The following is an 18,257-nucleotide window of genomic DNA, read 5'->3' as shown; positions in this document are numbered from 1 at the left end:
CGCGCCTGCGCCGCTCGGGGCCGATGGCGCTGCTCTCCCTCCCGCGGTCCCGCCGCGCTCCCCGTGTCCCGCCTCTCCCTGTGGCGCCGCCCCTTCCGGCGCTGCCATCCGCCCCGGGCACCATGGCGGCGGCCGCCGGGCTGAGGCGGCGGCTGCTGCTGGCCGTGCCGTGGTGCTGGCGCTGCAGCCCCCGCCGCGGCTGGGCCGCCTGCCCGTCGGCGGGGCAGATCCGCGCCGCCTTCCTGCGCTTCTTCGAGGAGCGCCACGGCCACCGCCGCCTGCCCTCGGCCCCCGTGCGGCCCCGCGGAGACCCGCGCCTGCTCTTCGTCAACGCGGGCATGAACCAGGTGCTCTCCCCGCTCCCGCCCGCCCCTCCTGCTGCCCCGGCCCCGGAGGGGACAGGCCTGTGCCGTGTGTTGTAGAGCCAGCTTGCTCAAGCGGGGAGCTTGGACTGGATGACCCACTATCATCCCTTCCAGCCTGACCCGTTGTGTGTTTCAGGAGCCTGAGGCGCAGCTCCCTGCGCTGGGTGGCCTCTGTCCACAGCGGGTGTCTCTCGTTCCCAGTTCAAGCCCGTTTTCCTGGGCACGGCGCACCCCCGGAGCGAGCTGGCCCAGCACCGGCGGGTGGTGAACAGCCAGAAGTGTGTGCGCGCAGGGGGGAAACACAACGACCTGGAGGATGTGGGCCGAGACACTCACCATCACACCTTCTTCGAGATGCTGGGCAACTGGTCCTTTGGGGATTACTTCAAGGTGAGGTGACAGGAGTGAACTCTTTGTGGGGGAAAACATAGCCTTTTTGTCAGAACTGTACTGTAGTGCCGTAGGGCTGTGTGCAGAAGGTGTTTTGGTAAGATTCAGGTTCATTCCTGGGAGCTCTGTGGCCTGGAACAGAGGTGGTCAGCTCATGGGCTCTGTCACTGAATGTGTTCTTTGGAAAGAAAATAATCTTTGTAACTCTGCTGGTAATCACATAGACGCACACCATGCTGAAGGTTTCACAACATTTCAGGAATGTCAGTTTTCCACTGGCAGCAGTGAGCTGTCTCACTCTTCTGACCTTCATCCTGCTCTTTGCGATACACCTGAAAATTAGAAAGGGAGATGAACAGCTGAAATGAACTTCTTTGTTGTTTGACTCCCATTGTAAAGACCCTTCCTGAATTACTGTGCTTCATTTATGTTCCCTATCTGCAGGAGGAGGCATGTAGCATGGCCTGGGAGCTCTTGACAGAGGTCTATGAGATCCCCAGAGATCGTCTCTACGTCACCTATTTTGGTGGAGACCCCTCGCTGGGGCTGAGGGCAGATGAGGAGTGCAGGGACGTGTGGCTCCGCCTGGGGTGAGTGTGTTAGAGAAGAGCTTCTGAGCAGCAGGTGCTGACATTTCACTTTCCACAGTTTTGCTTTTGCTCGTCAGTTGATCAGCTATAGGGGCCAGAAATTATGTTTTAAACCCATTTTGTTTCTGGTTTCTTTGTGCTGTTAAAAGTCAGCTGGGCTCTGAGCACACTGGGTCTCTTGAACTTCTGGTTCATTCTCAGATAGTATCCATGGGGGTGGGTATGTGCCTAAAACTGGCTGTCCGGGATGAAGTGTGTACAGGATCTCCAATCCTTTGTTTCCTCCCCCTATGTTCTCCTCTGAAAGCGAGCAATAGCTGCTTCAGTGAGAGGGTGTAGCCAGTGCAGAGAGCACTGCTGTGCTTTGGGAGCTTGTTCCAGGCTGTACATAGGCTTTGAACCCAAGGCAGCCCTTGTGCCACTGATGGTGCTCAGGTCTTGCCTCTGCTCCAAAGAGCAAAATGCTCCACTGACACAGTGGAGAGCCTGTCTTGGCCAGGCTGTGTTTGCCAGTCATTCTGGGTGGACACTAGGGTCCTCTCTGGTTTGGCCCACTTAATCTTGCTAAGAGTAATTCTGTGTGAGCAGAAGCAGAGGAATTCTGATGTGCTTGCTTATTGAGTCTGTAGTAGGAAGAAAGGATTCCTTTCTTCCAGCTTTCTCTGTGATCCAGGCTACTGTGTGGTTTGTGTGTGTGCCTCAGCACTGCTACCTCTGTTGTTTGCCTTTCTAGGGTTCCTGCCAGTCATGTGCTTCCTTTCCCATTGAAGGATAACTTCTGGGAGATGGGGGACACAGGTCCCTGTGGTCCCTGCACAGAGATCCATTATGATCACGTGGGTGGTGGCAGAAATGCTGCAGCACTGGTGAACCAGGGCAGCCCTGATGTAGTGGAGATCTGGAACTTGGTCTTCATGCAGTACAGCAGGTATCAAGCATCTCTTCTGAGCCCCAGAGCCTTTCCCCCTAGCCTGACTCCAAAATCATTTATGTGTTCTCAGACTTATCACTGTTTTCCAGAAGGTGGCAATACTAGGAGCAAGAGAGAAGCTATGGAAATTTGTCCAGCATGGCTCTTGGTCCCCTTTCCTTTATTTCCCTGTCTTCTTCAAACTTCAGTGCTTAGTCTCCCTTAATGCTGCATTCCAGAGATCTATTGAGGTCTGCAGCAGCCTGGAGGAGGAGGAGAAGGCCTTTGGCCCTGTTAGGGAAGGCCTTTTTCCTATTGCAGCCTATCCTTACTATGTGATGGTCAGATCCTGGCAGCCTAGAAGGCTGCTGTCACTTGTCCCTGAGCTTCTTTATGCTGGGTCACCCACTGTTTACATCCCCTGTCACTTTCCCATTCTCTTTGATTCACCTGTTCTTTATTTTTGCCCATGAACTGATCCTTGCTTCTCTTTTGCCTTTTATTTTTCCTGCCTGGCTGACAGAGAGTTGGAGGGGAATCTTCTTCCCTTGCCACAGCATCATGTGGATACAGGAATGGGTCTGGAAAGGCTGGTGACAGTTCTGCAGAATAAACGGTCCAACTATGACACAGATCTCTTCACTCCCATCTTGGATGCCATTCACAAGGTGATGGTGCTTCTGCTCAGAGTCACAGCTCACAAAAGTTCCTTGAACACAGACTGCTTGCTGGGTAGCATAGTACAGCCTTCTCTGAATGTTAATGAGCAATATTTTGAGACAGGAGGTTGTGTCCTGCCAAGTCCAATGTGTTCTAGAAAAAAGGGAGAATTCCAGATTGGAAATCTGGAATATAAGCACTGCTGATGCATTTTTCCTTCAAAGTGTCTTAAATTGCTCAGTGCCAAGACATTGGCTGACCTGTGTTAGGTACCAAAAGTCTTGGTCTGTAGTGCTGTGGAAGGATTTAATGAGTACATCTTAGGTACACAAGGTTCAGAGGTAGTTGAAAAACACAGTGTCAGGCTGCCTCTTGCATTGAAACTTCTTTCTGCTAATTTGTCTCTCTACTTTCTCTTTCAGGGCTGCAGGGCACCCAGATACCAAGGTTTGGTGGGGGAGGCTGATGTTGGGCATGTGGACATGGCCTACCGCGTGGTGGCAGATCACGTGCGCACCCTGTGCATCTGCATCACTGATGGCATCTACCCAGGCTTCTCCGGAGCAGAGTAAGGACATAAGGAAATGGCACGGGATGGAGAAAATCAGGTCTACAAAGGAATATGAACAGCCAGGGAAGAGAATCTGGTCTAGGCCCCAGACAGGGAGTGCATGAGCTTTTGGGGAAGCAGGAAGGTGAGAGCCAGGAAGTGGTTCCAATCTGCAGACTTCCTCTTGGATGGGTTTAGAGTGTTGGGAGCAGCTGGCCTGTGTTGATGAATCAGACCAGAGGAGCTGGGGAATGTTGAATGTGGGAGCTGGGCAGGGATGCTCACAAGGCTGCCTGAGAAATCCTGCCCTGTTTTCAGACTGGTGCTGCGTCGGATCCTGCGCAGGGCTGTACGCTTTTGCTCTGAAGTTCTACAGGCTCCACCCGGGCTCCTGGCCTCCCTGGTGCCTACTGTAGTGGAAGTGCTAGTGAGTAAAACTGCTGTCTTGGGGTAAAAAGATCATCACACATGTCCTGTCTGGCCCCATATCCCTTTTCTGCACATTGTCAGAAGTCAATCTTGGATGTGAAGGAGGTCCAGGAAATTGTACCTGATGCATTCCAGCATTAAATGGGAGGGAGGGGGGCCTAGTGATAGGAGAGAGGGTGCCTGGTGTCATCAATGGTACAGTCAGCACAAGCACGTGTAAGTGTAAAGTGTATGCCAGTAACCTCTATAATGTTTGTGGCATGTGAGATCCTCTGAGGAAGATGCTGAGGATGTTTTCACTAACCAAGGCTCACTTCCACAGGGAGATGCTTATCCAGAGCTGACAAAGAATGCCAACCAGGTGAGCAATGTGGAATTCCCCTGTCTCCTGTTATCCTTGTGAGGCACTGCTCTCAGGGCCAGAAGTCAGCCTGCCCTTGGGACTTAGCTGGAGGGGTTTGTGTAGCCTCCTCCATAACCATGTTCTCGTGGGTGGGCTGAGATGTGCTGAGCACAAGAAGTATCTGTGGCAGATTTCCATGTGGGAGCTCCGCTAGGTCCTTACCAGGGACTGCATGTCCTGTGTAAGGCAGCTGTTGCTCTAAAAAAGCTACAGTAGCTTTTTTGGTTGAGTGCAAGTACAGCCTGTCCTCACCCGGGTACCCTTTGTCTAAAGTGGAATGATGATTTAAGGCTAAGATCCTAGCTTGCTTCCACTGACAGCAACTTTTCTGGCTGTTCTAGACATACAGTTGTAATTGGGTCACATATATGAGTACCCAATAGGGAACATTTGTCAGCCTAAAGCTTTCCCCACGTGGATGGTCAATATTTCCTTGACAGGAATGATGACAGGAGGCACAATGACTAGCACTATTCAATAATGCATTGGAGCCATGTTGTGATGGATACGTGCAGAACAAAAAGGCTGGTTGATATGCTTTGAGCTGACTGAGCAAGGCTGAGCTGAGGAACTCCCTGAAATGTTGTGGCTAACCCTTCTTCTGATCCTTGGGCAGATCAGTGATATCATCAATGAGAATGAGGCCGCATTTCTGTCCTCCCTGGAGCGTGGGAGGCACATCATTGAGCGGACAGTGCAGCAGATGGAACCCTCCACAAATTTCCCAGGTGAGTGTCCCTCCTCTGACAAGCTGCAATTAGAGACAGTTTGCTCCAGGTCCTCACAAGCATTGCAGTCAAACCTGGTGGATGTTTGCCTCCCCTGCTTTTCTGTGACTGTCTAGCCCCAGACAGAGGAGCAGATGTTCCTTTCTCCAGATTGCAGTTGTTTTCTAGTACTTAGTCCTCACAACAGAGTAGGCACCAGGCAAGTTAGAAACATTCCCTTGCTGTTTTATTGACTGATCGACAAGGTCCTTATCAGGCACAGCTGAGAGGACAGCACAGGACCCCACCAGTGCAACTGCCTGTCTAGATGTGCTGCACTGTATTTTAGCAGGGAAGGGGCTGGTGGAGCATTAATACTCAGTCCTGTGCAAGAAGAACTCCATGGCTTCTCTTTCCCATTAACCATACAATTGCACATAATACAGGTGGATCCAGTTACCAAAGCACACACTAGATTGGTCCCATGTCTCAAGACAAATCTTGAGATGCCTTTGCTTTCTATATTCACACAAAGTTCCTGTCCTTTTTGTCTTACAGCTGAAGTAGCCTGGTCTCTCTATTCGAGTTTGGGATTCCCTGTGGATCTGATTGACTTGATGCTTGAAGAGAAGGGAATCAGTTTGGATTCAGCTGGTTTTAACAAACTTGTTCTGGAAGATGCAAAGGTAAGAGGGAAACCTGTCTTGTCAGAATAATACAAAGCCTTACCTGTCTCCTGTGAACATGGAAGCAGGACCCCTTTCACTGCTGAGACTCTTCAGTGCACCACAGGGAACATGCCTTTTCCCTGAAGGGAAAGTGAGTCTGAAATGGCAGTGTCATCACAATCTCCTTGTTTCTGAATGTGGAACTGAAGTATTGGTTTGTGATTTTTTTCTTCAGGTATTTTATGATGCTGACTGTTGCTGGAGTGAACGTTATGAAAGATTTATATAGGTTAAGACAGTCCTCTGTTAGTTATGTAGTCTAACTTCTCACACAAAGTAGAACCAGCTTAGACAGCTCAAGCAGCAAATTATTTATGAAGGGTTTACAAAATCTCCTTGATCTCTGTAATGCTGAAATACTGGCACTGCCCACCCACCACCACCACCCCCAGTGCAGTAATTGGTTTGAGGCCTTGCTCTCCTGAGCTTTAATGGCCTGGAAGCTTCACAGCTACACAGCAAGTTGTGCTGGAGGGATGTGTTAATAGTTGGTATGGCCTGGCTCAGGGCTAGCACGGAGTGGTTATTCAGTGCTTGTGAGGTTTGAAGGGATGGGGTTAGCTAGCAGTAGCCTACAACAGCCTGGATCTGAACAAGCCTTTTCTATGAAGATGGAAGAAGTCCTCCCTAGCCTTATAACTCCAGTTACCTGTTTGCTTGCCCCCAGGGATCTCCCATCTAACTGTGCCTTTGCTCTGCTGCAGCGGAAGAGTGGTGGCCTACAGGCAGGACAGCCAGGGAACACAAACACGCACCTGGATGTGCACTCTCTGGCTCAGCTGCAGAGCAGCAACGTGCCTGCTACCGATGACTCTCCGAAGTACTCCTACACGCTGGGGCAGCACGGGCAGTACGGTGAGTGCCTGGTGCACCTGCAAAGCAAGCTCTACTGGAGGCCCTCACATGACTGCTTCTGCTGCCTGACCCCATGCATGCACAACGTGTGCTTTGTGGTCCAAATCTGTCCACCTTGCTGCCACATCTTTTCCCTACCCCTGCACCTTGTCCCAAACCGGCTGCATTTCTTAGTGCTGTTGGTACATCCCTAGGAAGGCTCTGGGCTGGTGGCAAGTCTGAGCTCTGGGTTGGCACCACGGAGTGCAGTGGTGAAACAGGGACTGTTGATTTCTTCTAGAGATAAGTCTGTCTCCAGTAATGAGGCTTCTGGGTGTGTGTGCTCGGGAGAAAGAAGGATAATTACACAGAGGTTTTAGGTAGTTGTGTGAAACTGTGCCCTTGCTGTTTCCTGGCAGACCACTAGGTGCCAGGGCAGGCTTTTTGTCATATAAGGGTAACTGAGGTTGCTGATGCTCTATGAAAAGCATGAAGATAAGCCACAGGGAGCAAGAGGTGGTGTGGCTGTCACAGACAATTAGAGATGGCCAACTCCCTTTTACCCAGTGTGCTGGTGGCAGCCCATGCTAAGCAGAAAGTGTGGCAATTCAAGCTATATATACTACAGCAAGAGAAAAACAGAGGAAAAAAAGCCTAGCAGTGACATTGGCTGAAATATCTAAGCTAGAACTGTCCCACCTTCTCAGCTTCTGAATCGTGGAATAATTTCGGTTGAAGGGGATCTCTGGATGTCCAATTTCTTGTTAAAAGTAACATCAGTTTCACAGTTGAATCACATTGCTCAGGGCCTTGTCCATTTTTCAGTATCTTCAGGGACAAAAATCTCACAGCCTATCTGTTCCCTGCTCTTTATCACTCTTAGTGTGTAAAGGTTTTTTTCTTTACGTACAGCCAGAATTTCCTGTACTCTAGCTCTAGTCTCCCAAATGCTGAATAGGGATGAATAACTTATTTCTTTGACCTGCTGGCTATGTTTGTGTTCATACAGCTCAGCAAGCAGGCAGCCTTCCTTGCTGTAAGGGCACCCTGCTGGCTTGTGTTCAGCTTGCTCCTGAGAAACTAAGATTTCCATCACTTCATTTCTGTAGACTGCTCAGATGCCTTCAAAAAACAGTCCAGTTCTTCAGTGTATCAGCCAGTCCCTGCCAATTAAGTGGGATATGGGTGCATCCCATCTTGTCATGGATAGTCATTAATGAAGAAGTTTAGTGATGTTGTCCCTTGTATCAGCCACCAAGTAGCTCTCCTAGTAGCTGAATATCAGTTGAACATTGAGCTACTGAGCAATTCTCGCTGGGGCCCTCTGCCCAGCCAGTGACACATCCATCTTATGGTCCACTTGTCCATAGTGCCCAATTTTAGGTTCAAGGAGCCTGTGTGAGAGCACATCAGAAGCTTGCTGCATCCAGGAAGGTGACATCCCTGCTGTCCCCTATCCACAACATCTTCAGAAAAGTCAGTCAGGTTTGCCAAGCTTGCAGTGTGGCAAGATGCAAATGTGTCTGTGCCACATTTTCTTCTGCCAGGCTCATGTGGAGCCAGATTGGGTGTCCCTGCCTGCTTAGCTGCTTCTCAGCAGTTCTGTCATTAGGTAAGTGAGGGGTGACTTAGTTCCAGTCCTTTGTCCTTTCTGCCAGTAGCTGTTCTTCTACCATAGCCAAGTGTCAGCTTTCAGTATAGCCTGGGTGCTGGCAGGGTCGGCACAGGGAAGTGATCTCTCCTTTCCTGTTGCAATCTGACAGGCTGTATGCACTAAATGCTGCTGTCTTCTTCCCCTTGACAGAGTTCAGTCCGTGCCAGGCCACTGTCCTGATGCTGTACAGAGATCAGTCTCTCCATAAGGAGGTTGGGGCAGGGCAACGCTGCGGTGTCATCTTGGACAGGACTAACTTCTATGCAGAGCAGGGAGGGCAAGACTCTGACCAAGGCTACATGATACGTTTAGGACAGCAGGTAAGGCCCTTTGCTACCTAACACGGGGCTGCCATGGGTTCTGAGGCCAGGCAAAATTCCCCAAGTGATGGGTTGTTCTACTGTGTTAATTTGCAAACTGCTGACTCTTGACAGTTCCCTTGGCTTAGCATCAGAGTTGGTGGGGTAAGGCAGAATCAGCAGTAACTTCACAAGGGCATTCTTGCTGCTCTGGTTGTCTCTCACAGCCCTTTGCAATTTCATCTTGCTGAGGAAGATGAAAGTCTTCTCAGGTCTTCCTTCAATATGCTGTGTTCTTGCCAGCTGGAGTTGTAATGGAGAGAAGGCAATCATTGATCAGAGAGTCTGTGAACTGAGTAACTTCTCTCTGGTCAGTCCTAGACAGCTGCAGGTGCTGCCCAACCTGAGACCCAGTGCAAAAACTCTTATTCCCCCCAAGAGTATCAAGGAGGACCTCCACTTCTGCAGCATATTCCTTCAGCCTTGCCAAAGGGAGAGCTTTAACCCTGTCCTGGGAAGTTACACAGGATGCAGCCTTTTCTCCTTTCCCCATTTCCAGCTCTTGATAATCACCCCTGGGCCTTTTTAGCCTTGCAGAGTGTTACAGTGCCTTGATCAGCACTTCTCCCCAAGCTAAAGTGGTGGTTCAGTTTTGTTGCCATCCCAGTGTAGCAGAAATGGTACCTTGGATGCCAGAAACAGGTGCTTTGGGAGATGCTGTTCATTTTCTCATGGATGAGCATACTCGTTAAGAAACTTTGTCAGCATGGATGGTGTTACTGCCCCTCCACTGCAAGCTGGCAGCCTGGGCATACTGTGTAGTGAGTGGCTGGGTACAGGCGAGGTCTGAGACACTTTGGCTATGTTTGCAGTAAACCTCTCTCTGCTTTTCTCACCCCATGCCTGTCTTTTAGGGATTGGTGGGAATTTCCCAGTTGGGTCAAGCAGGTACATGGTACAGGTATTTGGATTTTCTCTGTGTCCTAACCGATTTTTCTGTCTCTTTGCTCAGGATGTACTCTTCCCTGTAGAGTCAGTTCATCTCTGTGGTGGCTACGTGGTCCATGAGGTCACTGCTGTGGAAACCCTGCGTGCGGGCGACCAAGTGCAGCTCTTTGTGGATGAGGTGATAACTGAGTGCTCTTAACATTTTCCTTGGGATGTGCAGAGTAACCTGGGCACAGCAGATCTTTGTCCCTTGTATTCTTGAGACTGTTCTTCATCATAGTGTGCAGTAGGAAGGAGATATCACAACTGACTCGGTAATCTTTGTGAGTCATTGGTCTGTCAAAAAGTATCCAGCCTACCTTTACTGTTTTACAAATATGATCCCATAGAAAAAGGAGTTAGATCTGCCCTGTCACATAACTCATTAGGCAGCTGTACTACCCGTTGTTCTTACTCCATCTTCTATCACCTCACATGCAGTCTTTTCCTTATCTCTTCATGCCATCCCCTGCTCCCCTGAGCTGTGGAGAGCCAGCCCTCCCTGCTAACTGGTGTGTGCTTTCAGTCACAGCGCCTGGCCTGCATGACAAACCACACTGCCACCCACCTGCTGAACTTCGCTCTCCGACGTGTCCTGGGGGACAGCACCGAGCAGCAGGGCTCCCACGTGACAGCAGAGCAGCTGCGCTTCGACTTCGATAACAAGGTGACCCTGAAATCCAGTTTCCTAGCTCTCAGCAGTACCAGCATTCCAGTAGGGCTCTTCTCCCCAGGGATTTTTCCCCTCTCCCCATAATCACCCCCTTAGAGACAAGGCACATTTTATCTGAGTAATGAAGCTTTGTGCTCTGGATGTGACTGTCACATTTTGCATTGACTGACACAGAATAGTGTAAAGGAGTCTTGGAGAGATGGTGCTTGGCTGTGGCACATATCTGATGACTGTACTGGACATTCAGATGAGAGTATTTGTGAAGCTTTGGATCAGGCTGAGTGCCCTGGTAACCTGTCACTCATTCCAGTATCTGTTTTGAAGACTAGCTGATGCTCTTGCATCAAAAATCCTTATCTCTCATGGGAGGAGAAGGTGGGAGGGCCATGATGTTCACAGTTCCCTTTTACAAGCAGAGATGATGATATGCAGGGAAAGAGTGGTGTGCCCAAGCTGAGTCATCTGGTGGCTGTGCCCCAGTTCTCCCTCCTTCATTCTGTACCTCTCAGGAGGCTTCTCCTAAATGTGGCTGATTTTCTTCCTCAGGGCCATGTGACCGTGGAGCAGCTGCAGCAAGTGGAGCAAGTGGTCCAGGACCTGATCCAAAAAAATGAGGTGGTGCATATGGCTGAAGTCCCCCTCACACTGGCAAGAAGAGTTCAGGGACTCCGTGCAGTGGATGAGGTATGACAGGATGGCAGCACACATCTTCATGAGCCTTCTCCTTCTGCAGGAATCATCTGGGACACGAGATGTTGACACAACATGTTTCTGCAAGGGAATTGTCTCCCAAAACCCAGAAGGGAAAATAGGACAGAGATGAAATCTCAGGACACTGTTGTAAAACATGGAGACTGGTGATGCACAGGTTTATGCCTGTGGACCAAAAGCCTGTCATGTCACCAACTGTTTCTTTGTCCTCATTGGTGGCTGGTTGTGGGGCAGAAGTAGTGCCACCCTTGACTCAAAGGCTGCTCTAGAATAGGGGAAAAATGAGGCAGACACCTGAAGCCATGTAGTTAGTCTGAAAGTGCCCCTAAACAACCATGTGGTTAGCTGCTGATCCCTGTCTCCTCTGTCAGGGGTATCCAGATCCGGTGAGGATAGTGTCCCTGGGGGTCCCTGTGGAGAATGTGCTGACCTGTGACTCCGAGGCTGCAATGCAGACCTCTGTGGAGCTCTGCTGTGGGACGTAAGTGACTTTTACTTGCAGCCAGAAGGCACGTTTGTGGGCACTGGTGGCTGAGGTAGAAACATCACTAGAAGCTCACCTCCCTGTCCCTATGAAACTAAGTTTCCTCACTGGAAAAATATTGTGAGGGCAGGATGGGCTAGTTACAAAGCTTTGGAAGTTCCAGGGTGAGCAAACTTTAATGAAATGCACAGCATTTTTCCTTACTTCATAGTCTGAAACCAACCTGGAAGCCAGAGAGCAGCAGCAGAGTATGGGAAAGGTGGGAAAGATGTGTGTGACCTGTCACACCACGGTTGTGGTACTTTGCCTTTGGGGTTGCAGGAGGGCTGGGGACCTGGCTGGAGACTCCAATTCAGCTGTGAGAACTTGAGACTGCTCTGATTATTTTAATTAATTATCTTCACCCTCTTCTGCTTTTAGCATTAATGAGAGTAGAAGAAAAGTTAATCGATCTTAGGACAGTGCTGACACCAAAAAAAAAAAAAAAAAAAAGGAACAAACTGGCCTTAGAGCAGATAGAGCTGAAAATGACCAATTTTGTAACCATGAGATCATCTTGTGGGAGTAGAGGGACAAGAAACTGCGTGGGAGAGGAGATGATCAGTTCTTAGGAAGATGTCTGGAATGATTACTTGTGGTCACAGAACCTGAGACACCGTAGTTTTCATATCCACAGTTGAATAAACAAGAAGGAAAAGGGAAGGGGGGTTGTCAGTGTCCTGAGACTGCACAACTATTCTTTTTCTGGAGTCTACTGGCCAGGTCTGCTGGCCTGACAAGAGAGTGGTGAAGTAGCAGCTGAGTAGAAGAGAAAAATGCCAACTCATCTCTGCTGAAAGAGAAGAAAGGAGACAGAACTTAACTGCACCCTTTAACTGGAGCCTGCTGGGCAGGTAGCACAGAGGTTCCTCTGGAGTAGCCTCAGCTCTGCTGTCTCTTGCCTGACAGGGTACCATCAGGATTGTAGGGATGGGAAAGGATTCAAGGTATTGGGATTAGAATTAGGAAAGGGCTGCTGGACTTCAGAGTTTTCAAAAAAGAAAGCAAGGTTCCTGACTTCTGTTTGCAAAGACCAACCTGCTTTCTTTCCTGTTCTCTGCTGACATTTTAGGCATCTTCTCCAGACAGGATCTGTGGAAGATCTGGCCATCATCAGTGAGCGTCAGCTTGTCAGAGGGATTAGCCGAGTCATTGCAGTGACAGGGGGACGAGCCAAAGAGGTAAGAAAGAGGAAATAGATTTCTGCCATGTCAAGGTAGTGCCAGAACGACCAAACTTTGTAGGTTCCTCGTAGACAATTACCTCCCCACTGCTTTGGTTGGAGCCTTCCTGCTGTGTCTCATCTGGCTTCCTGCTTCAGCCTTGGACTCAGCTCTGCTACTGTATCTCACTATTCACTTCCTTTCCCTCCCATCCTAGTTCTCTGTCTCCTTGACCTTCATTTCTCCCTTCAGAAACCCTTTTCCAAGATAAAAACTTGCAGAAAATATCAGGAAGCCTCTAGTCTATAAATTTCAATCCCCCAGTAGGTATTTTAAGGTGTAATTCTTTGTGCATTGATTTTGCCTCCTGCCTATCACAGCTGGATTTGCACTTTGTGATTACAGGGTTTTGGCCTCATTCTTACAGCCCTTTTGCTTCCTTTTCTGTAGTATTTTTTCCTGCTAAACTGGATTCTGGTCTGGCTGGTTCTGTATAAAAAGTAAGCAACCTACTATTGTGATTGTGAGATCACTCTGTCCTTTGAGAATTTGGAAGTGTCAGGTGCCCCATAAGCCTTCCCTCTTCCTTTAAGGCTGCTGTCAGAGGAGAGTGACTCATAGTCACTGGAATTGGAAAGACTAAAGGCAAAGCCCACCCCTGCAAATCTGTTACTTTTTGGCTGGCCATTCCCTGTGCATCTGTGTCCCAGAGAGGCTTTTCTTCATGCGGAAGAACAAAAAGCTGCAGGGCACATCTGCATGCTTTGCTGGAAGTGCTGACCTGGAGAGCCCCCGAGAGGAGCTCTGTGCAAGTGTTAATGAGACAAGGGATATTGCAGGCATGAGAAAATTACTCAAAACAAGGGTTGTCTATCCCAGCTAGGAAGAGCAGCCCTCTGCTGTCCTGGGCTAAAGCCTTGCAGGACCATCCTGGGCACAGAGATCTGGCAGGGAGGAAATGCTCCAAACAATAAGCGTTGACACTGGTGAAAAAAGCTTGTAATAGCTTTTTAAAAATTATTAATAGTAGCATTGTTGGTGAAAACAATAAGAAATATATTAGGATAGGTAAACTCAGGAAATATGCTTGAATGGCCGATGAGGTTTCTTTCAGTGTGTTTCTCCTGTTTCTTCAGTCAGCAGTTTCAAGATTGCATTTGCTAATGGAAAAATATTTCTAAGATGTTCCACAGAGCTCCCCAGTTTTTCCTCAATGAAATCCTGATGATTTTGGTGCAAATTTTTGAGGAAACATGAATTTTGACCATAAATATCACATAAAGCTCAACACCTGGGTCTGCCTGAGTGTAACCATCTCGTGTTGGTTGCAAATCTAGAGAGGAGTGTTGTATTTCAGAGTCTTGCTGGAACAGCCATTCCTAAACCATCTGTAGGTGTCTTCTTAATGGATCCTGAGCAACTTCTGTGTTCATGACCCTGCTGTCTCCCTGCTTTTCCCATCCCTGTGGACTGTTTCTGTTGCTGCATTTTGAAACATGCATTCCTTCCATCTCTGCAGGCCCGGGAAGTAGGCCAGTGCTTGGCTATGGAAGTGGACTCTGTATCCCTACGAATGAAGCAGAGGATCACCTCTATTCCTGAGATGCAGAGCATTTCCAAAGAAGTGGGCCAGTTGACCAAAGTAAGGATTACATTCCTGTACAGAAAGAGCTCAGCATGGGCACATGAGACACAGGACTTTTTCCATGTCAGGTTCACATCTTACCATGGTCAATAGCAAGGGCAAGTTGCTACCTGCTGTTGCCTCTTTGGTCATAAGGATTTTTGCCAGTGTCCAGGTGGCTGTGTTGCAGATGGCCAGCTGAAAAGAGAAAGCTGCTCAGCACAGTGACTGGCTGCCCTGATCACATGGGCTGAAGCAGGGTCTGGGAAGAGGCCATGCTTCAGCCTGACCTTTAGAGAGCTAGCACTTTTTGTCTAGGGATACAGTTTAATGTTCTTACAGAGCAGATTGTCTTGCAGGTGGTGTCCAGCACTGCAATGCCCCAGTGGCAAAGAAGAGAACTACTGACTATCTTGAAAGCCTTACAGAGAACAGCCAACACAGCTATCAAGAAACTGGAGCTGCAGCAGGTACTGAGGCAGCAGCACACTGACTTGCAGCCAGCTGATAGCACACACCAGTGGACCTGGTGTCTCTGTCACACTTCACAGCCACTCAGTCACTAAGGGAGAAGAGAGCCTGTACAGTCACATGCAGTGCAACACAAGCCCTGTGTTGGGTTGATTTCACTGGCCATTGTTTATGGGGCCATTGTTTAAAATGCAGAGAATGACTGGCTGGGTTTTTAGGACCTGCAGAATTTCCATGTCTCCCTGCCTGTGAGAACAGAGAGCCCCATACCAGCACTTTGGCCGACATCCAGCAGGCATTGGACATCACCTCCTTGTTTATGCATGGAGAAGATGAGATGGTCCTCACAGTGGGCTTAACAAAGTTATGCAGTCAGTGTTAGGACAGATTCTTTCTTCCAGCTACATGGATATTGCTGTGCTTCCCACACGTGTTTGTGTTCTACCAATTTGCATTAAAAGCAGATTAGAAATACTTATTGGTAACTTGGAGATCTCAGGAAGAACTATCCCTTTCTTAAAGCAGGAGCATTTTGCCACAGAAGCCTTCCTGAGACATGTGGCGCTGTATAGGTCCAGGAGAGAGGGTGGGGACTGAATGAATCACTCTTTATTCCACTTTTGACAGGGGTTCATCTCTGCTTGTATTTGGGGAAGGAGGGGCAGGAGGGCTGTTCAGGTCTCCACATGGAGATTTCAGTCTGCTAGTCTTACTTTGACTTCTGCTATCAAACATCTCCCATCTATCCAACAGTGCAGCGCTTGCGTTCCCTTTGTGTATATATTTCATGGATATATCCCCATCCAGCCCACCCTGTGCCCTTCAGAGTGCTGTATTTTTTCTCCCTCCAGGCTGAGAAGGAAGCAAAAATCTTGCTAGCAAAATACTGCAACCAGCCTGTCATCATAGACACCGTCCCAGCTGATTCCCTCTCTGTGAGTAATCCCCATTCTTTGTTGGCCCAGCAGTACTTCAGATGCTGCAAACAGCAAGAGGGAGTTGCTGGGCACATTTTCTGCTGGATGCTGAATTCCTTTCCTGTTGCCTGACCTCTCTTCTCCCTGCCTCTCCTAGATTCTAATGAAAGTAGTGAACCAGCTGTGTGACAAGTCTCCTGGCACATCAGTCTTGCTGCTCAGCCCTCAGGCTTCGGGTGAGGTGCTCTGTGCCTGTCAGGTATCCAAGGTAAGCAGAACCCTGATAGAAACAAGGGGAACCTGCCTGCCAAGGGGGACTGGACCCACTGCTCAGCAGGTCCTGCTTGAGGCTTTTCCTGGGTTTTTGCCCTGTGTTGGTGGTTAATCACATAGGGGCAGGACCTGAGATGACTGTACTGGGACCAGATGTGCTTTCAGTTTCTGCTGGGCACAGATATCCCTGGATCCTCCAGGCTGTGTTTGCCCGGGGGCAAGACACGGCATTAACATGTAAGCTCAGCCTTTGTGGTCCTCAAGGTCATGACTGCCTCAGGCTAGGTGAGGAGAGGATGCTGTTACCTTTCTTTGTTCTTAGACTGCAGGCTGCCCCACAGTACAAATAAACTTGCTGTGTCTCTTCCCCAGAACTGCCTCCCTGCGTTCTCTGCTGCCGACTGGGCCGTGGCTGTGTGTACACAGATGGAAGGGAAGGCAGGAGGCTCTCCCATCGTAGCTAAGGGCAGTGGAAGTGCCAAAGGCATGCAGGGAGCCCTGACTACTGCACTGGAGTTCGCTCAGAGCAAACTGTGATGCTTTAGTGCCCAGACAGCTGTAGGCACCCAGCTGGACACTTCATACCAAGCACATACTCTGCACATCTGAAAGGATTAGCAGCTGAACATTGCTGCAGCCACTGCCTTGGAGCACTTGACTTGTGGCCATCCAGGATCAGCAGAGACCCCACACTGACAGAATGGTGCTGCCTGTTCACAGCAGGAGCATATGGGGATGGAGCCTTGGAAAGCAACAGTTGCAGCAGCAGATCCTGCTTCTCATGGAACAGTGCAAACCTTGCCACAAGACCAGCACAGAGGTTTTGTGAGAACATGGGGAGTTGGCACTGTTAACTTAAAGCCATTAAAGGGTAGAGAGTACCCAATCACCTGATGTTTCTTGTTAGCTGCACCTTTTTTATTTTCTGCTCTGGCAGAGGGGTTTGTTCTGCCCCTGCAGCTCCAGAAGTCAGCATGTACTCGTGTCTAAGCAGATCCTTCCTACTGCAGACCTCAGACACCCCTCTGATTAAAAATGCAACTCTAATTTAGAAATTAGAGAAATCACACCTTGCTTGTGGGCTCAGGCTTGTTAGGCTATGCAGTGAGTAATGCTGAAGCCAGTCCTCAGCACTGAGGGGACAAAATTGTCCCCCTCTGCACCTCTTTGCTTTGGATGAATGTTGTTATCTCTGTTTCTTCCTGCCACTCCTTTGAAATTCCTTCCTTCTTACGGGCTCATATCCAAAAACCAACACTGATATAATGAGTTGGGAGAATGGAAACTGTTGCTGGGTTGCAGCATGGAAGTCCTTGCAGCAGGACTGTACCCTGCTTTGTCTTGAGGTGAGCAGTTCTCATAAGCTGGTTATTTTTCACAAGCACTGGTGGACCTAGCAAATTCAATTCATAAAGACGTTTCGGACTTCAGTGTTAGAGTGATGTGGAAAGCTCCTGCCCAAAACATCGTTATTTTAGATACAATATTGACCTAAATAGAGATCATAAATGGTAGCTGAGGCAAAAGTGCCACAGGATACTGAAACAAGCAGGTTTTCAACCTGTGAGCAGCAAGAGCAGCCTGACACAGATGAATTTCACCAGCAGGTAGGGTTGCCTGTGACTGTGAAGGGAGATGGAGGACCAGTAGCTGTCTGCTTTTGGGGAGAGGGAGGAGGGATAGAAGCACAGTGATGCTGATGGATGGGTAGCAGGAAATGGCTGTCACATTGATATAGATTAGTGAAGATGTAGTGGGGAATGGCTGTGTCCAAATGAGAGGCTTCCTACTTAAGTGTCTGCCTGAGGGAGGGGGGACAACTGAGCAAAGCCTCATTTCCCTTCTCTTCAGTGAACAGCTTATCTTAGGAGAAAAAGGGATGTGGACTTTGACGGGCATCATTAGCAGACAGGGGGTTTTCTTCCATATCCCAGTGGTTGTCCAACCCAAAATCTCATATGTGGTCCCTATGACTTAATGTGGCTCCTACTCATCTTTACTAAGTGCCAGCAGCTAGTTCTGCATTGGAAAGTGCCAGATATAAATGTGAGGACTCAGAGGCAGAAGGAATGGGGAGCCTTTAGAGTCTGATGGTGCTCCCAGCTGTCCTCCTCTTCTCCCCCAAATCATTGACAGCTACAGCAAGAGTGCAGACCTTAAGCCTTTGGTTCAGTAAATGCTGCTTTCAGCCAGGAAGCTTAAAGCAGGGCTTATTGCAAAGGGATCTGTGAGCCAAGGTCTTGGGCATCTGCCCCTGCTGCCACAAGTTCAGGCATCAGAGGGGTGCATAGGCCCCTTTCTTTTATCACTGCCAGTAGGGCAGGTTCTGCTCATCCCAGACCCTGCCTGCATTCCACTGTCACACAGCAGCTTGGTGCCATCTCAAAATTCTTTCC

At 49.1% G+C, this 18,257-nt stretch overlaps 1 protein-coding gene across 1 annotated transcript; it reads left to right on the top strand.

The window, feature by feature from the left end:
* Positions 1–122: 122 nt before the first annotated feature.
* Positions 123–16,755, top strand: AARS2 (alanyl-tRNA synthetase 2, mitochondrial; the record flags this gene model as incomplete). The annotated part of the gene is made up of 22 exons (XM_083856725.1): positions 123–347; positions 567–755; positions 1,200–1,345; positions 2,079–2,273; positions 2,779–2,923; positions 3,338–3,483; positions 3,784–3,892; positions 4,217–4,255; positions 4,914–5,025; positions 5,563–5,690; positions 6,437–6,587; positions 8,371–8,540; positions 9,532–9,645; positions 10,033–10,173; positions 10,726–10,863; positions 11,262–11,371; positions 12,486–12,594; positions 14,096–14,218; positions 14,560–14,670; positions 15,523–15,606; positions 15,746–15,856; positions 16,234–16,755. The coding sequence occupies 22 exons, from the start codon at positions 123–125 to the stop codon at positions 16,396–16,398; spliced, it is 2,961 nt and encodes a 986-aa protein (XP_083712851.1). The 3' UTR covers positions 16,399–16,755.
* Positions 16,756–18,257: the final 1,502 nt, after the last annotated feature.

Source organism: Zosterops lateralis, assembly GCF_965231275.1.
Source record: "Zosterops lateralis genome assembly, chromosome: 3".
In the NCBI taxonomy this organism is placed as follows: Eukaryota; Metazoa; Chordata; class Aves; order Passeriformes; family Zosteropidae; genus Zosterops; species Zosterops lateralis.
Note: the sequence above shows the minus strand (reverse complement) of the source record. Positions and strands in the feature narration are given on the sequence as shown.